This window comes from Panulirus ornatus, chromosome 41 (assembly GCF_036320965.1).
Source record: "Panulirus ornatus isolate Po-2019 chromosome 41, ASM3632096v1, whole genome shotgun sequence".
Taxonomy (NCBI): domain Eukaryota; kingdom Metazoa; phylum Arthropoda; class Malacostraca; order Decapoda; family Palinuridae; genus Panulirus; species Panulirus ornatus.
In genome coordinates this window covers 20,758,530-20,777,906 of record NC_092264.1, presented here as the reverse complement: position 1 = coordinate 20,777,906, position 19,377 = coordinate 20,758,530, and the positions used below count along the sequence as shown (strand labels likewise).

General features: G+C 39.7%; 1 protein-coding gene across 6 annotated transcripts in view; it reads right to left on the bottom strand.

Moving 5' to 3' along the window:
* The window catches only part of LOC139761751 (methylglutaconyl-CoA hydratase, mitochondrial-like), a 115,827-nt gene that overhangs the window by 81,302 nt on the left and 15,148 nt on the right, over positions 1-19,377 (bottom strand). For 2 of the 6 annotated variants that reach the window (XM_071686182.1, XM_071686181.1), the window contains exon 2: positions 3,564-5,072. The exons of 3 other annotated variants lie outside the window; for them this stretch is intronic. In XM_071686182.1, coding sequence (XP_071542283.1) covers positions 4,139-5,044 — 906 coding nt within the window. In that variant the 5' untranslated portion in view covers positions 5,045-5,072 and the 3' untranslated portion in view covers positions 3,564-4,138. Of the gene's footprint in view, positions 1-3,563; positions 5,073-19,377 lie in introns of those variants that run through there. One more of the 6 variants, XM_071686185.1, reaches the window with a different exon arrangement.

Genomic DNA, 19,377 nt, shown 5'->3' with positions numbered 1-19,377 from the left:
GAAATAGGGCATGTAAAGCTGCCAGGAGAAACCATGGGTAGGCCTGTAGTGTCTGGATGTGGTTTCAGTGCACTGCACATAACAGCCTAAGAATGATGTGAGTAGTTGCAGCCTTCTTTGTCTGTTCTGGGAACTACCTCAGTAAAGCAAGAAATGGCAGATATATGTGAAAGAAAAAAATCATGGAAATAAATAAACCAAAAATATATGACAACCAAGAAGCTCAACTAACTATTCACAATACTGCTAGAAATATGATAGGCGTGCGAATGAGAGACTGTTGGATGTTAATGTTCTGAGAGGTGCAACTGGAGGGATGTCTGATCATTATCTTGTGGAGGCGAAGGTGAAGATTTGTAGAGGTTTTCAGAAAAGAAGAGAGAATGTTGGGGTGAAAAGAGTGGTGAGAGTAAGTGAGCTTGGGAAGGAGACTTGTGTGAGGAAATACTAGGAGAGACTGAGTAGAGAATGGAAAAAGGTGAGAACAAAGGACGTAAGGGGAGTGGGGGAGGAATGGGATCTATTTAGGGAAACAGTGATGGCTTGCGCAAAAGATGCTTGTGGCATGAGAAGCGTGGGAAGTGGGCAGATTAGCAACGGTAGTGAGTGGTGGGATGAGGAAGTAAGATTGTTAGTGAAAGAGAAGAGAGAGGCATTTGGACAATTTTTGCAGAGAAATAATGCAAATGAGTGGGAGATGTATAAAAGAAAGAGGCAGGAGGTCAAGAGAAAGGTGCAAGAGGTGAAAAAGAGGGCAAATGAGAGTTGGGGTGAGAGAGTATCATTAAATTTTAGGGAGAATAAAAAGATGTTTTGGAAGGAGGTAAATTAAGTGCATAAGACAAGGGAACAAATGGGAACTTCAGTGAAGGGGTGTAATGGGGAGGTGATAACAAGAAGTGGTGATGTGAGGAGATGGAGTGAGTATTTTGAAGGTTTGTTGAATGTGTTTGATGATAGAGTGGCAGATATAGGGTGTTTTGGTCGAGGTGGTGTGCAAAGTGAGAGGGTTAGGGAAAATGATTTGGTAAACAGAGAAGAGGTAGTAAAAACTTTGCAAAAGGTAAAAGCCGGCAAGAGAGCAGGTTTGGATGGTATTGCAGTGGAATTTATTAAAAAAGGGGGTGACTGTATTGTTGACTGGCTGGTAAGGTTATCTAATGTATGTATGTCTCATGGTAAGGTGCGTGAGGATTGGCGGAATGCTTGCATAGTGCCATTGTGCAAAGGCAAGGGGATAAAAGTGAGTGCTCACATTACAGAGGTATAAGTTTGTTGAGTATTCCTGGGAAACTATATGGGAGCGTATTGATTGAGGGGGTGAATGCATGTACAGAGCATCAGATTGGGGAAGAGCAGTGTGGTTTCAGAAGTGGTAGAGGATGTGTGGATCAGGTGTTTACTTTGAAGAATGTATGTGAGAAATACTTAGAAAAGCAAATGGATTTGTATGTAGCATTTATGGATCTGGAAAAGGCATGTGATAGAGTTGATAGAGATGCTCTGTGGAAGGTATTAAGAATATATGGTGTGGGAAGCAAGTTGTTAGAAGCAGTGAAAAGTTTTTATCGAGGATGTAAGGCAAGTGTACGTGTAGGAAGAGAGGAAAGTGATTGGTTCTCAATGAATGTAGGTTTGCAGCAGGGGTGTGTGATGTCTCCATGGTTGTTTAATTTGTTTATGGATGGGGTTGTTAGGGAGGTGAATGCAAAAGTTTTGGAAAGAGGGGCAAGTATACAGTCTGTTGTGGATGAGAGAGCTTGGGAAGTGAGTCAGTTGTTGTTTCCTGATGATACAGCACTGGTGGCTGATTCACATGAGAAACTGCAGAAGCTGGTGACTGAGTTTGGTAAAGTGTGTGAAAGATGAAAGCTGAGAGTAAATGTAAATAAGAGCAAGGTTATTAGGTACAGTAGGGTTGAGGGTCAAGTCAATTGGGAGGTAAGTTTGAATGGCGAAAAACTGGAGGAAGTGAAGTGTTTTAGATATCTGAGAGTGGATTTGGCAGCGGATAGAACCATGGAAGCGGAAGTGAACCATAAGGTGGGGGAGGGGGCAAAAATTCTGGGAGCGTTGAAGAATGTGTGTAAGTCGAGAACATTATCTCGGAAAGCAAAAATGGGTATGTTTGAAGGAATAGTGGTTCCAACAATGTTATATGGTTGCGAGGTGTGAGCTATGGATAGAGTTGTGCGGAGGAGGGTGGATGTGCTGGAAATGAGATGTTTGAGGACAATATGTGGTGTGAGGTGGTTTGATCCAGTAAGCAATAATTGGGTATGAGAGATGTGTGGTAATAAAGAGAGTGTGGTTGAAAGAGCAGAAGAGGGTGTTTTGAAATGGTTTGGTCACATGGAGAGAATGAGTGAGGAAAGATTGACCATGAGGATATATGCGTCAGAGGTGAAGGGAACGAGGAGAAGTGGGAGACCAAATTGGAGGTGGAAAGATGGAGTGAAAAATATTTCAAATGATCGGGGCCTAAACATGCAGGAGGGTGAAAGGTGTGCAAGGAATAGAGTGAATTGGAACGATGTGGTATACCGGGGTCGACGTGCTGTCAATGGATTAAACCAGGGCATGTGAAGCGTCTGGGGTAAACCATGGAAAGTTCTGTGGGGCCTGGATGTGGAAAGGGAGCTGTGGTTTCGGTGCATTATTACATGACAGCTAGAGACTGAGTGTGAACGAATGTGGCCTTTCTTGTCTTTTGCTAGCGCTACCTCGCACACATGAGGGGGAGGGGGTTGTTATTGCATGTGTGGCGAGGTGGCGATGGGAATGAATAAAGGCAGACAGTATGAATTATGTTCATGTATATATATGTATATGTCTGTATGTGTATTTATATGTATACGTTGAGATGGATAGGTATGTATATGTGTGTGTGTGGACATGTAAGTATATACATGAGTATGTGGGTGGGTTGGGCCATTCTTTCGTCTGTTTCCTTATGCTACCTCACTAATGCGGGAGACAGCGACAAAGCAAAATAAATATATAAATATAAACATGGTACATTTATAAAAAATATTCAAAAAGATTACATTATGAGGTTGAAATCAGTCCCAGATGAACCAAGAATAAGTGATTATGTAATGCAGGTGACAGCCAAGAAGAAAAATATTCACTGATCAAGATGTAAGGTGAGCATTCACACTAGTTCTGCCGTTATGGTTAAATCTTGTAGGTATACACTGTCTCTAACTCAACAATTAGTATATATATTAACCATCATTTACATAAAAATACATGTGAAAAAAATGGCTAAAAATACTAGTGCAAATTACAATACTTTGTAAACATTTATGCACAGTCCATGCAGTTTATCAAAATGTTAATATTCAAAGGTGACGGTACTAACATGAGATTTAAGTGAAAATTACCAATCTGTTCATTTTACTAAATGAAAAAATTCACTGTGTTGTACTCCAAGAAACAGAGTCATATCTCCATATTACTAATACCACCACTGATCACAGTAAAATGGTTTGCCAATTCCCTCAGCTGATATCAATTTTACCAATTTGCCAAGAAAAGAGGTCTATATAAAAACAAACAACTGCCAATTAAATCATTTTAATATTAATTATAATGCATCAGACTAACATCTTATTTCAGAGTATCATATAAAACCCCATATATCAAAGTGGATGTGCTTTCCTACAGCGACTCCTCTAGGAAAAAGAAATTACAAATCCTTTAATGCTAATGTTTCATGGGGTGACTAAAATTACAAAACTACAGCTGTTCAATTGAAAAAGTTGTCTTATATTTCCATATGTTCTAATATCTCATTCCTGAATATGAATGGGAAAAAATACATCCCAAATGACTGGGATGTCTCTGAAGTACAATATTCCTAAGAAAATATATATAAATCCAATAATCTCCAGAGCCAATAAGTATCTAATATGAAAGCAAACTATAAATACATTCTTTTCTTAATCAAGTCATTGTTAATTTCTCACATGATCCATGAGACTGGTGTCTGGTCCTTTGTTTGGGCTGAGAAGTGACATGCCACAAGAACCCAGGGTCAATCACATCATATCAAAGACCTGTACTGACTAATCCTTCTCACCTGAGAAGTTGTCATTGTGAAACCAAAAGAGTTTACAATATATATTTTTTTCTTTTATTCTCCCTTATAATTTGGGATTCTTTTTTCCCTAAAAGCATTCAATCCTTCAATCCTGTCCTTGGTTGGAATCACTTGAGCATAACAGGCTTCCTCAATGGATAATCCTGAACTAAGGTCCACTTCCATACCACGAGAAATGGCAGTCTTTGCCATCCTAACACCAATGGGACCATTTGGGATGATTTTCTTTGCAATTTCCAAGGCTTTTAGGTAGGCAGCATCTCCATTCTCATTCTGAGGAACAACATAATTTACTAAACTAATTTCTGCTGCCTGAGTTCCATCAAGGACAGCCGCTGTAAAAATTAACTCCTTAGCCTTTGCACTTCCAACTATACGAGGAAGTCTCTGAGTCCCACCTGCTCCAGGAATAATAGCCAATTTTGTTTCCACTAACCCCATTTTTGCAGAATCAGCAGCTACACGAAGATCACAAGCAAGAGCCATCTCCAAGCCCCCTCCAAGTGCTGCACCATCAAGAGCCACAATAACTGGCATCGGAAGATTTTCAATTTCTGAAATGCAAGCACGAGCTTTAGCAACAAATGGTCCAACTTCCTCTGGTTTCATCTTTGCTCGTTCTTTTAGGTCAGCTCCTGCACAAAACACCCCTTGTATCATTGACCGCAGAAGAACTACTCTCACATTACGATCATGTTGTGCATCTTCAATAGCTTCTCTACACTCTTTCAACAAATTCTTACTAATTGCATTTTTAGTAGCAGGACGGTTGAAGCCCAACACTGTGACCCCTTCACAGTCTCCTTTTAATTTTTCAACTATTACATCAGGCTTATGTGAGTAAAACCTGTGACTATGTATACCGGACCAAGCAGGCCGAAATACATCAACATGGGACCTCATTCCTCGTAGCACGCTGAAACTGGTATAACTCATCATGACCCAATCACTCTTATGTTGGTTTCACCTGCAAATTCAAAAGAGTAGTAAATACTTTTCGCAAAATCTTGAGCATATGTGTTAAAGATAAAATCTAATCAAATTTCAAGTATTCATTATGCTTTTAATAAATCTAACATGGGAATTATCTTTTTTATCGTATTCTGTTTGTCACTTGTTACATGATGCATTAGGATTTTTCACACTGATTATGTAACACATGACCCCTTTTACAGGGTTGCTACAACTTTATAGCTGCACTATACTTAGTAGTAAGGAAATGAACTCCTCTATAGTGAGAAGTTTCTTGTTGACATTGTGCTCCTTTTCTTCCACTGATGATGATACAATCTCACCAATGGTGACTTACCACTCATGGTGTTACCTCAAGCATGAGGAGTCTTGTAACACTGGCTTTGGGCTTAATACCTAAGAGCATCAAATAATTTCTTTCACAAAACATGGTCAATAAATTCATCTTCTATAATGCAAGTACACTTGTGTGTCTCGATTCAGGAATAATTCCAGACTTATACCAGTGCTTAAAGCCCTTATCCACACACTCCATTTCTGTCCCTCCAACTCTAGGTCTTTTATCCTTAATGCCATTTCCACCTCATTCACAACTTTGTTACCCTTCTGAGATAGCACTATTTGCTAAACCTTCCTGAAACTTTGCTTCACCTTTATAACAAATCATTTCCACAGTCCCTATCCCATTCTCATTTTCAACTGTATGCATCTTCACTAATCCAAATCTCAATCTTCTGAAATCCATCTCTACTTCATAAATGCTCAATTTGGATTAAAATCCCAGATGTAAAAACACTTATAACTACAGGGCTCAATTTCAAAAATAATTTCCAAAAGAACTTAAAATACATATTTCTGAGAAATGAAAATCATTATCTGGCAACACAGTAGCAATCATTAATAGAAACAGAAGTACCTATAAAATGCAAAAACTAGGATACTCATAAACACTGCCATTCAAGGTAATCTACAGAAGAAATGTAGGAACATGTTTGGATTTATCATGAAAGAGAGCCAGTACAGAAAGATTAAAAAATCTGTTAAAAGTCTCACAAGCAATTTTACATTAATGTAAGAGTGGAAAGTGTTTAAAGATAATGAGAGAATCATTACCTAATAATAACAGGGCACTAAATCATAAAGGTAAATTCAGGAAGCACTGATATTATTAAGCCAAGGTCAAAATGTGGTTCAAAAAAAACACTGACATCAAAGTCATCCATCCTTTTTCAAACCCAAAATTTACATTTTTACAACAGCTAAGGAAGGTGACAATATTTTTCAGTCCTTTAAGTCCAGTACAATACATTATGAATTCAAAATTGAACAAGAGCTTCACTTTCATTTCATAATGAATCAATTACCGCATACCTTTTTTAGGTCGTCTACACATTATACAGAGTGGTATCACATATAACAAGAGAGAAGAGGAGGTGAAAGCCTTGCAGAAGATGAAAAACAGAAAGGTGGCTAGAATGGATGACAATGAGGTTGAATTTATCAAGACAGGGGGTGGCTGTGTTGTTGATTGGTTGATAAGGATATTCAATGTATGTATGGATCACAGTGAGGTGCCTGAGGATTGGCAGAATGCATGTATGGTAAGTTATGGAAAGGTATTGATTGAATGAGAGAGGGCATGTACAGAGCATCAGATTGGGGAGGAGCAATGTGGTTTCAGAAGTGGTAGAGGATGTGTGGATCAGGTGTTTGCTTTAAAGAATGAGTAAGAAATATTAAAAAACAGATGGATTTGTATGTGGCATTCATGAATCTGAAGGAGGTATATAATAGGATTGATAAAGATACTTTGATGAAGGTCTTAAGAATAATTGGTGTGGGAGGTAAGCTACTAGAAGCACTGAGAAGAATTTATCAAGGGGGTAAGGCGTGTCAACGAGTAGGAAGAGAGGAGAGGTAACGGTTGCAAGTGAAGGGTGGTCTGTGGTAAGGGTGTGTGATGTAACAATGGTTTAATTTGTTTATGGATGGGGTGGTGAGCAGGTAAATGCAAGTCTTGGAGAGAAGGATGAGTATTCAGAGTGTGGGGGATGAGAAGGCCTGAAAAGTGAGTCAGTTGTTTGCTGATGATACTGCACTGGTGGCTGATTCTTGAGAAACTGCATTAGTTGGTGACTGTGTTTGGAAAAATGTGTGAAAGGAGAAAGTTGAGGATGAATTTGAATAAAAGCAAGGTTATTAGGTTTAGTAGGGTGGAGGGAAAAGTTAATTGGGATGTATGTTTGAATGAAGAAAAATTGGAGGAAGTGAAGTGTTTTAGATATCTAGGAGTGGACATGGAAGCAAATGGAACTATAGAAGTAGAAGTAAGTCAAAGTGCTGGGGAGGTGGTGAGGGTTCTGGGAGCGATGAAGAATGTGTGGAAATAGAGAATGTTATCTGGGAGTATAAAAATTAGTATGTTTGAAGGAATAGTAGTTCAAAAAATATAATATGGATGTGAGGCATGAGCTATAGATAAGGTTGTGTGGTAAAGTGGCTATGTATACAGTTATGCAAAGAAGGGGGAGGTGGTGGAAATAAAATGTCTGAGGACAATATGCGGTGTGAGGTGGTTTGATCGAGTAAATAATGAAAGAGTAAGAGAAATGTGTGGTAATGAAAAGTGTGGTTGAGGGAGCAGAAAAAGGTATGCTGAAATGGTTTGGACATATGGAGAGAATGAATGTTGAAAGGCTGATAAAGAGGATACATGTTTCAGAAGTGGATTGAACATGTAGAATGGTTAGACCAAATTGGTTATGGAAGGATGGAGAGAAAAACATTTTGAGCAATTGGGGCTGGAACATGCAGGAGGGTGAAAAACATAAAAAAATGGGATAGAACGAATTGGAATGAAGTGGTATACTGGAATCAATGTGCTGTAAATGGACTGACACAGGGCATTTGAAGTGTCTGAGGTAAACCATGGAAAAATCTGTGGGGCCTGGTTGTGGAGAGGGAGCTGTGGTTTCAGTGCATTACACATGACAGCTACAGAATGAATATGAGCAGATGTGGCCATTCTTTGTCTGTCCCTGATACTTCCTTGGTAATGCAGAATGGCAATCAAGTATGAAAATAAAAGTTAATATAACATCTGCCACTTCTTCTTACTTTACAGATACTATCATTAGCTATGAAGCTATCACACCTACTAAGTTGTCTACAGACTTCGTGGCTGCCATAACGATTATGTAAACACTCTATCTTTAAATAACTTTTTGGTATTTATCTATTAATGGGTGCACATATTGTGGTTGGTAGATCTTTTATCAATAAGGTGCAACTGGATTCCTTATACTCTCCAGAGTTGATAAGACTGTGGGATTCTAGATGGAGTACCTCTTATTCCAACAAATAAGTTGTTGTGAAGTGGGCAGAGCTTTCAGCAGAGGAAAAATGCATGATAAAAAGCACTCTGTGTCAACAGTTGAGTGTGTCAAGAAACCACTGGTAACCATTTTGTCAAAATCTATTTTGTACAATACAAAAGGGAGGGGCACCTATGGCATCTCAACATCCTTTTCTTTTGTCCATCTGTTGCGTGTAAATATCAAAAAAGTGACCTTCCTGTGGACAGCTGACATCAAACATTCAACAGGTACCTGTTTGAATTCTACAGAGCTTTATTCACTTTGCAAGTTGTTATAGATACTAAATGAAACTGTAAAACAGTACAACAATAAAATTTGCCCATAGTGACTAGAAATGCCTATCTCTGTGTATTAGTGATACAATCCAGAGAATGATGCCATGTAGTGTAACATCTGAATATGACTGAATCTGAGATCTGTTAATATACTGGGTGGGTTCAGTTGTCTTTAAAGATGTACTTGAATTATTGCATATGGGATCTGCCCCACAAAGGATTGTATACTCTAATATATTTAAAGACATCTGAACTCACTGTTTATTTTGCCAACCAAATGAAACATGGCATTGTTATATAATACAGAGTACTTATTTTCAACCTCTTGTACACTATTTGCTCTATATGCCCCTATTCCATTAGACTGGGATACTGGGAATTTTCAAAATAAAAACATTTTTCTGAACAGAACTGAAGCAAATATGGTATGTCATAAGCTATGGAAGGGGTAGCACTTCTGCTGAAGCAGGAGATTTGGGAGTGTGTGACAAGAGTGTAAAGAAGTAAGCTCCAGATTTATGTGGGTAAAAATGAAAGTGTATTGCATGAGATGGGTGATTACTAGTGATTATGCACCCTGACCACGAGAAGAAAGATCATGAGGCAAGAGTTTTGAGAGTGGCTGAGTGAGTTTGTTAGTAATTTCAATGCAAAAGATCAATTATTAATGATGGGTGATTCAAATGTGAAAATGAATAATTGGAGACTCTTGGATGTAAGTGTGCTGAGAGGGGCAACTGGTGGGATGTTTGGAGGCAGGGAGGAAGATTGGTTGAGGTTTTCAGGAAAGCGGAAACGTCGCGGGGAAGAAGAGGCTGGTAAGAGTAAGTGAGCTTGGAAAACAGACTTGAGTGAAGAAATATCAGGAGAGACTGAATGCAGAATGGCAGAAGGTATGAGTAAATGAAGCTACGGGGAGTGGCTGAGGAGTAGGGTGGATTTTTAGAGGAAACAGTCATGGCATGTGGTAGAGAGGCATGTAGCATCCGTAAGGAAGGAGGTGGGCAAGTTAGATGAGGTAGTGAGATGACAAAGTAAAGTTGCTGGTGAAAGAGAAAAGAGACATATGGGAAGTGCTTACGAAGGTTAATAGTATACAAAAACGAGAACAAATGGGAACATCGATGAAAGGGGCAAATGATGAAGAGGTAACAGGTAGTGATGAAGTGAGTATTTTGAAGGACTGTTAAATGTCTTAGATTATAGGGTGGAAGATGTTGGTTTGGGTCAGAGGGGTATGTGAAGTGAGAGTTATGGAGAGTGGTTTGGTGAAAAGAGAAGAGATGATGAAAACCTTTCACATGATGAAATTTGGGAAAGTGGCTGGAGTGGATGGCATAGCAGTTGAATTTCTTAAGAAAGGGCATGAGGGATGTGAAGCATGGGCTATAGATGAAGATGTGCAGAAGGGGGTGGATGTGTTGGAAATTACATATCTGAGGACAAAATGTGGTGTTATGTGGTTTGGAAATAAAATGGTAAGACAGAGATGTGGTATTAAACACAGTTGAGAGAGCTGAAGATGGTGTGCTGAAATGGTGTGAACATATGGACATAATGAAAAATGAGCAGTTGAAAAAGAGGTTTTATGTATCAAATGTGAAAGCACAAGGAGAAAGGGGAGATCAAACTCATAGATATAAGTATGGGAAGATAAAGATTTTGAGTGATTGGGGCCTGAACATATAAATGGGTGAATGGTATGCATGGGATAGAGTGGAATGGAACAATGTGGTTTACTGGGGCTGACAGGCTATCAATGGACAGGGCATGTGAGGCAGCTGGGGGTGACCATGAAATGGTCTGTAGGGCCTAGTTGTGGATAGGGGGCTGTGGTTTCAGAGCAATGCACATGACAGACAGAGAAAGTTAAGAAAAAAAGGGTAAATGTTTTACACTCACCTCATCATTCAAGTATTGAGTGTAAAAGGAACCAATGGTTACCATAATTTTGCTAAAATTAGCCAAGTAGGTGAAAAGATGCAAGATGACACCATACAGTTGTCATTTAAGTTTTTGCATTAACATGTCACCAGTTGTTTTCTAGAAAGAGAAAAAGGGAGATGGAGCAGGGTAAGAGAGAGTGCCTACCTAAAACAAGGTTCATCCAAAGTTACAGGACAAGTGTGAGGCATTCACCATGTCCTGCTTAACACATAAGACTTCTATTTTGGTGCCACCTGCATAATGTCATTATCTATTCTTGGTTCATCAGGAACTGATTTTAGTCATATCAAAGTACTCTTTTAAATGTTCCTGTAGGTATTCCATGGATGTTTCTTATCTCCTGAGAGTACATTGGCAAGCTGAATTAGGATATATTTTTGCCTGATTTAGTTTTGGTATGTTCAATGGTATCCTTGAAGACTTAATAATGCTATATCTTACCTGGTGAGATGCTTTTGGGTTTTTAACACATTTTCTTTTATACTATCAATTTGTTGCTAAACATAGATTATCATATTTCTTTCTAGACCATATAGTTGCAAATCTTCAATCCTTCTGTGGTAGTCCATCTGTCCCATCCCAATGATTCTGCTTTGAAGTGCTTTAGAATTCACTCTTGTAATATGTTATTTCTATTTGTTTCACTGGTGGTCATACATCATAGCAGTACTCAATTTTGCTTCTCTTAAATACATTCAACTTTATTAATTGGTTTCCATCACTCATAGTGAAAGTTTACAAACTCATAGCACTCTTAACCTGATGGTGTTATCTTCTCAATGTGCTCTGTGAAATCTCATTTCTCATTTAAAATGATACTCAAATTTTGTACGTTTATTCAACTTTCCCTTATAGCTTATTTGCTCATATTTTTCTTCATTTAATTCCACCAGCTTCACTTCTGCCCATTTGTACAATGTGTCAAATCTTTTTGCATTACTGTGATCAGTTGTTACATATTTTTGGTATATTCCATGGTATCCTTGAACACTTAATAACTCTTGTTTCTTACCTGTTGATATGCTTTCAGGTTATCAACACATTTTCTTTTCTACCTTCAATTTATTGCAATTTGCAGATTATCATATATCTCTCAAGGCTATATACAGGTACACCACTGATTTTCCGGCAATCTTGCTTCCAAAGCCTTGCCGAATTAATCATTTTGCTGGACCAACAGTGGTCACGCAATAATAATTCATCAACACACCTCTAACCCACTAATTATACATCTCCCATGTGTCTAAAGTATACCATGGACTGCTAGAAATTTAAATTAAACAAATATCAAATGTTTGAGCACCCTTAGATGGTAAGTCTGTCCTTAGATTGTTTGAATCCTGTGGGGTCTTCTTTGTCTTCTGTTGTTAGTGTTTTCCTAGGTGTGCATCGGCAGAATAATGCAATTTTGTCTGCATTATACACCTGCTCAGGACTGAGGTGCTCGTCAGCTATGAGTTTGGCAAATTTGTCCACATACTCAGCAGCTCCTTAGTGGTTTGCAGACCACTTTTCTCTGCACACTTTATTCATGGAAATTCCATGAAGCTTCTTGAATCTTTGAAGCCATCCTTCACTATAGTCATGCTCATGTTGTAATTTAAGTTCTTTATGGAAAAACTATGCCTGGTCCATTATCATGCTACCTGACAAGTCCACTCCATCACTCCAACGCTGTCGAAACCATTCCATTATCACTCGATCATGCTCAGTACTCTTACCATCTTTCATAGTTTTTCTTATTGTCATTTGCATCTTGGAATTGCTGTCTGCATAGAATTTCAATATTTTCTCCCTTTGCTTCTTCATATCAAAAACAGTTGATGAACCATTACTGTAGGTGTCACACAGCTTACGCACTGAAACACCACAGTCCATTCTTTTCAACAATTCTACTTTATCTTGGATCAATATGGACTGGTGTTTATGTTTGACACCACAACTGATATTCTCATGTCTTAGAAGCTATAGCTAGGGTTAAATTTAAGCAAAATAAGCTATGAATCTCTCAGAATTGTGGTATCGCCACCAAGTGCCATGTAAAGAATGTAAATAAGCGTGCCCTACACACAATGCCATCTGTGGCCGTGGTAATTTCAAGTTTCCTCACGTGATTTTGTCTGGACTAAAGGAGGTGCTGAACCATCAGTTGCCGGAAATTCGGTGGTGTACCTGTAGTTGCAGTTTCTTTCAGGCTTTTCTTGGTATTGCATATGAGCCATCCACTGATTTTGGTTGCAAACTCTTAGGAATTCACTCTAGTATGTGGCAGTGGCAGTACTGTAGCCAATGGAGTTAGAAGGTGCTGCTATTGTGGTTGGCTCAAAATCGGGAAAAGTTTAAAATTTCAATGTTTCGTGTTTACTAGGGTACCCTAAATCATGCCTTGCCTTTTCATGGTAACCTCGTTACTACACCCTTATGGGAGGACTAAAGGGGGAGGCATTGCCCAACTCCATCAGGGTAACAGTAGTAACAGTTTTCTTTTTACATACAGACAAACACTGGGGTTTTAGTTGTTTTTTTTTGGACATTTTGGGAGCCTTGCTGCCTCTGGGAAACACTGGGTTGGAGTTGCCCTTTGCCAATGGCACATCAAAGGTGAGGCAATAATGCTAAGCAGCAGCACTGGAGTCTACCTGTTACACTAAGGAGTAAAAGGGATGAGTGACTAAGGGGTGATGGCACTGAATGTAAATGAGATGACTGGTGAGAGTAAAAGTAGGGAGCTTGTGAAGAAATTTAAAAGATATAGCTTGGTTGTGCTGGAGATTAGGGAAACCCATATCCTTTGGCAAGGCGTATGGAGTGAAAATGGAAGTGATAAATGCAAGTTGGGGGAAGGTGTGGAAGGAGGAGTGGTATGAAGGGGGAATGAATGAAAATTATCAGGGAAGAGGGAAAGAAGGATGTGCAATTCTGTTATCAATGAGTATGTAGGAGGGTGTTACAAAGAATGGATGGAAAGGACCAAGAACAGCATGGGTGTAAGGAAATATTGGAACTGTGAAGTATGCATGGGTATGCGTATATGCAGCTTAGAATATAGAGACTGTGTAAGGTAAGGATGTAACAAAGCATTTCTGGAGAAATATGAATGACTGAATAGACTTATGAATGAGAGAAACATGGTTGTAATGGGTCATATGAATGCAAAGGTGGGATGTATGAAATTGGTGAAATAGTTGGTAAATGGGGAATGCCTGGAGCAAATGAAAATGGAAGTCATCTTGTGGATGTCTCAGCTGAGAGGAATCTATTTTTTGCGAACACCTTTCTTCAGCACAAGATGATCCACAGGTATACATGGATAACAAACAAAGGAAGAGAAGAGCAAAAGGGTTTGACTGACTATGTGGCAGTGGATGAAGCATTGGGAAAGGCCGAGCTTGATGCTAGGGTTGTAAAAGTAATCTTTGGAGACTGACCATTTTGCAGTTCTTGAGGGGTAGGATCAGGGAAAAGTGGAAGTTTGGTATTAGGAAGAATAAAGAGATAAAAGTGTGAGCTAGCAACAAGACGAATCAGAAAAAATGCAGAGGGGAGTGTGAAAAGAACATAACCGAATGTTTAGATGGAAGTGCAGCGAATTTAGGGATGCAGTCATGTGTAAAGGTGATAACATTTTCTAAAGAAATAACATTAAAGGTTGTAGAATTAGTAGTTGGATACAAGATCATGAGTTTGGGATTAAAAAGGCAATGCATGATGGATGGAGAGATTACAACTGCTGTGATAGAGAAGGAAAAGGCATATAGTAGATTGCTTGAAAGGAATGTACCTGTGGAAGTTCAGCAAATGAGGAGGGAAGAATATAAGATGTGCAAACAATGCTTAGATCACAGAAGAAAGTAAAGAGTAGATGAAGATTTTGGAAGTTAAATGAAAAGTGGCCTTTTTTTTTTTTTTTGTCAACTTTCCTGGTGCTACCTCGCTGAAGCAGAGGGTAGCAGTGCCGTTTCCTGTTGGGCGAGGTAGCGTAAGCAATGGATGAAGGCAAGTATGAATATGTACATGTGTAGATACATATATGTCTGTGTATGTGTATGTATGTATATGTTGATAGGTATATGTGTGTATATGTGTGTTTATGTATACATATGTGTACATGAGTGGATGGGCCATTCTCCGTCTTTTCCTGGCACTACCTCACTGATGCAGGAAATGGCGAGCAGGGGGACTAGAAAACCTCCCCTCCTTGTATTTTAACTTTCTAAAAGGGGAAACAGAAGGAGTCACACAGGGAGTGCTCATACTCCACGAAGGCTCAGATTTGAATGTCTAAATGTGTGTGGATGTAACCAAGATGAGAAAAAAGGAGAGATAGGTAGTAAGTTTGAGGAAAGGAACCGGGATGTTTTAGCTCTGAGTGAAACGAAACTCGAGGGTAAAGGGGAAGAGTCATTCGGGAATGCCTTGGGAGTAAAGTCAGGGGTTAGTGAGAGGACAAGAGCAAGGGAAGGAGTAGAACTACTCCTGAAACAGGAGTGGTGGGAGGATGTGATAGAGTATAAGAAAGTAAACTCTAAATTGATATGGGTAAAACTGAAAGTGGATGGAGAGAGATGGGCGATTGTTGGTGCATATGCATCTGGGCATGAGAAGAAAGATCATGAGAGGCAAGTGTTTTGGGAGCAGCTGAGCGAGTGTATTATTAGTTTTGATGCACAAGACCTGGTTATAGTGATGGGTGATTTGAATGCAAAGGTGAGTAATGTGGCAGTTGAGGGAATAATTGGTGTACATGGGGTGTTCAGTGTTGTAAATGGAAATAGTGAAGAGCTTGTAGATTTATGTGCTGAAAAACGACGGCTGATTGAGAATACCTGGTTTAAAAAGAGAGATATACATAAGTATACGTATGTAAGTAGGAGAGATGGCCAGAGAGCGTTATTGGATTACATGTTAATTGATAGTCACGCAAAAGAGAGACTTTTGGATATTAATGTGCTGAGAGGTGCAACTGGATGGACGTCTGATCATTATCTTGTGGAGGTGAAGGTGAAGATATTTAGAGGTTTTCAGAAAAGAAGAGAATGTTGGGCAGAAGAGAGTGGTGAGAGTAAGTGAATTTGGGAAGGAGACTTATGTGAGGAAGTACCAGAAGAGACTGAATACAGAATGGAAAAAGGTAAGAACAAAGGACATAAGGGGAGTAGGGGAGGAATGGGATGTATTTAGGGAAGCAGTAATGGCTTGTGCAAAAGATGCTTGTGGCATGAGAAGCATAGGAGATGGGCAGATTAGAAAGGGTTGTGAGTGGTGGGATGAAGAAGTAAGATTATTAGTGAAAGACGATTTCTGCAAGGAAATAATGCAAAGGACTGGTATAAAGATAGAGGCAGGAGGTCAAGAGAAAGGTGCAAGAGGTGAAAAAGAGGGCAAATGGAGTTGTGGTGAGAGAGTATCATTAGATTTTAGGGAAAATAAAAAGATGTTTTGGAAGGAAGTAAATAAAGTACGTAAGGCAAAGGAACAAATGGGAACATCACTGGAGGGGGCTAATGGGGAGGTGATAACAAGTAGTGGTGATGTGAGTATTTTGAAGGTTTGTTGAATATGTTTGATGATAGAGTGGCAGATATAGGGTGTTTTGGTTGAGGTGGTGTGCAAAGTGAAAGGGTTAGGGAGAATAATTTGGCCACCAGAGAAGAGGTAGCAAAAGCATTGCAGAAGATGAAAGCCGGCAAGGCAGTGGGTTTGGATGATATTGCAATGGAATTTAATAAAAAAGGGGGTGACTGTATTGTTGACTGGTTGGTAAGGTTATTTAATGTATGTATGACTCATGGTGAGGTGCCAGAAGATTGGCGGAATGCTTGCATAGTGCCATTGTACAAAGGCAAAGGGTATAAAAGTAAGTGCTCAAATTACAGAGGCATAAGTCTGTTGAGTATTCCTGGGGAATCATATGGGAGGGTATTGAATGAGAGGGGAAGAGCAGTGTGGTTTCAGAAGTGGTAGAGGATGTGTGGATCAGGTGTTTGCTTTGAAGAATGTATGTGAGAAATACTTAGAAAAGCAAATGGATTTGTATGTAGCATTTATGGATCTGGATAAGGCATATGATAGAGTTGATAGAGATGCTCTGTGGAAGGTATTAAGAATATATGGTGTGGGAGGCAAGTTGTTAGAAGCAGTGAAAAGTTTTTATCAAAGATGTAAGGCATGTGTGCGAGTGTGAAGAGAGGAAAGTGATTGGTTCTCAGTGAATGTTGGATTGTGGCAGGGGTGTGTGATGTCTCCATGGTTGTTAAATTTGTTTATGGATGGGGTTGTTAGGGAGGTGAATGCAAGAGTTTTGGAGAGAGGGGCAAGTATGCAGTCTGTTGTGGATGAGAGAGCTTGGGAAGTGAGTCAGTTCTTGTCTGCTGATGATACAGTGCTGGTGGCTGATTCGGGTGAGAAAGTGCAGAAGCTGGTGACTGAGTTTGGTAAAATGTGTGAAAGAAGAAAGCTGAGAGTAGGGAAGAGGGACAAGTCAATTGGGAGGTATGTTTGAGGAGAAAAACTGGAGGAAGTGGAGTGTTTTAGATATCTGGGAGTGGATTTAGCAGCAGATGGAACCATGGAAGCGGAGGTGAATCATAGGGTGGGGAACGGGGTGAAAGTTCTCGGAGCTTTGAAAAATGTGTGGAAGTCGAGAGCGTTATCTTGGAAAGCAAAAATGGGTATGTTTAAAGGCATTGTGGTTCCAATGATGTGATATGCTTGTGAGGCGAGGACTATAGATAGAGTTGTGCGGAGGAGGGTGGATGTGCTGGAAATGAGATGTTTGAGGACAACATGTGGTGTGAGGTGGTTTGATCGAGTAAGTAATAATAGGGTAAGAGAGATATGTGATAATAAAAAAAGTGTGGTTGAGAGAGCAGAAGAGGGTGTTTTGAAATGGTTTGGTCACACGGAGAGAATGAGTGAGAAAAGATTGACAAAGAGGATATATGTGTCTGAGGTGGAGGGAATGAGAAGTGGGAGACCAAATTGGAGGTGGAAAAATAGAGTGAAAAAGATTCTGAGTGATCGGGGCCTGAACATGCAGGAGGGTGAAAGGCGTGCAAGGAATAGAATGAATTGGAACGATGTGGTATGACAGGGTTGACGTGCTGTCAATGGATTGAACCAAGGTATGTGAAGTGTCTGGGATAAACCAAGTAAATTTTGTGGTGCCTGGATGTGGAAAGGGAGCTGTGGTTTCGGTGCATTACACATGACAGTTAGAGACCGAGTGTGAACGAATGTGGCCTCTGTTGTCTTTTCCTGACGCTACCTTGCGCACATGCTGGGGGTGGGGTCATTTCAAGTGTGGTGAGGTGGCGACGGGAATGAATAAGGGTAGACAGTATGAATTACGTACATGTGTATATGTCTGTGTGTGCATATATATGTATACATTGAGATGTATAGGTATGCATATGTGTGTGTGTGTGTGGACATGTATGTATATACATGTGTGTGTGGGTGGGTTGGGCCATTCTTTCGTCTGTTTCCTTGCGCTACCTCGCTAACCCGGGAGACAGCGACAAAGCAAAATAAATAAATAAATATAATATATATATACTGGAAAGGATCACAATTTTGCATGTGAACAAGATATTCCTATGAGTCCACAGCGAAAATGAAACAATAAGTTCCCAAGAGCACTTTCGTGTAATAATCACATCATCAGGGTAGACACAAGAGAGAAATATATGTCAGATGATATACGTCGAAGAGACGAAGCTAGGACGCCATTTGGTAAACATGTGATTAGACAATCAATTAACACATAATCCAATAACACTCTCTGGTCATCTCTCCTACTCACATATGTATACTTATGCATATATCTCTTTTTAAACCAGGTATTCCTAATCACCCATCTTTTTCAGCACATAAATCTACAAGCTCTTCACCATTTCCATTTACAACACTGAACATCCCATGTACACCAATTATTCCCTCAACTGCCACATTACTTACCTTTGCATTCAAATCACCCATCACTATAACCTGGTCTTGTGCATCAAAACTACTAACACACTCACTCAGCTGCTCCCAAAATACTTGCCTCTCATGATCTTTCTTCTCATGCCCAGGTGCATCGGCACCAACAATCACCCATCTCTCTCCATCCACTTTCAGTTTTAACCGTATCAATCTAGAGTTTACTTTCTTACACTCTATCACATACTCCTACCACTCCTGTTTCAGGAGTAGTGCTACTCCTTCCCTTGCTCTTGTCCTCTCACTAACCCCTGACTTTACTCCTTTTTTACTTTTACTTTTTTTTACTTTTACTCATTTTTTCTCATCTTGGTTACATCCACACACATTTAGACACCCTAATCTGAGCCTTCAAGGAGAATGAGAACTCCCCGTATGACTCCTTCTTCTGTTTTCCCTTTTAGAAAGTTAAAATACAAGGAGGGGAGGGTTCTAGCCCCCACTCCCATCCCCTTTAGTCGCCTTCTATGACACGTGAGGAATGCATGGGAAGTATTCTTTCTCCCCTATCCCAGGGATACACAAACATGTATTTTTTTTTTTTTTTTGCTTTGTCGCTGTCTCCCGCGTTTGCGAGGTAGCACAAGGGAACAGACGAAAGAAATGGCCCAACCCACCCCCATACACATGTATATACATACGTCCACACACGCAAATATACATACCTACACAGCTTTCCATGGTTTACCCCAGACGCTTCACATGCCCTGATTCAATC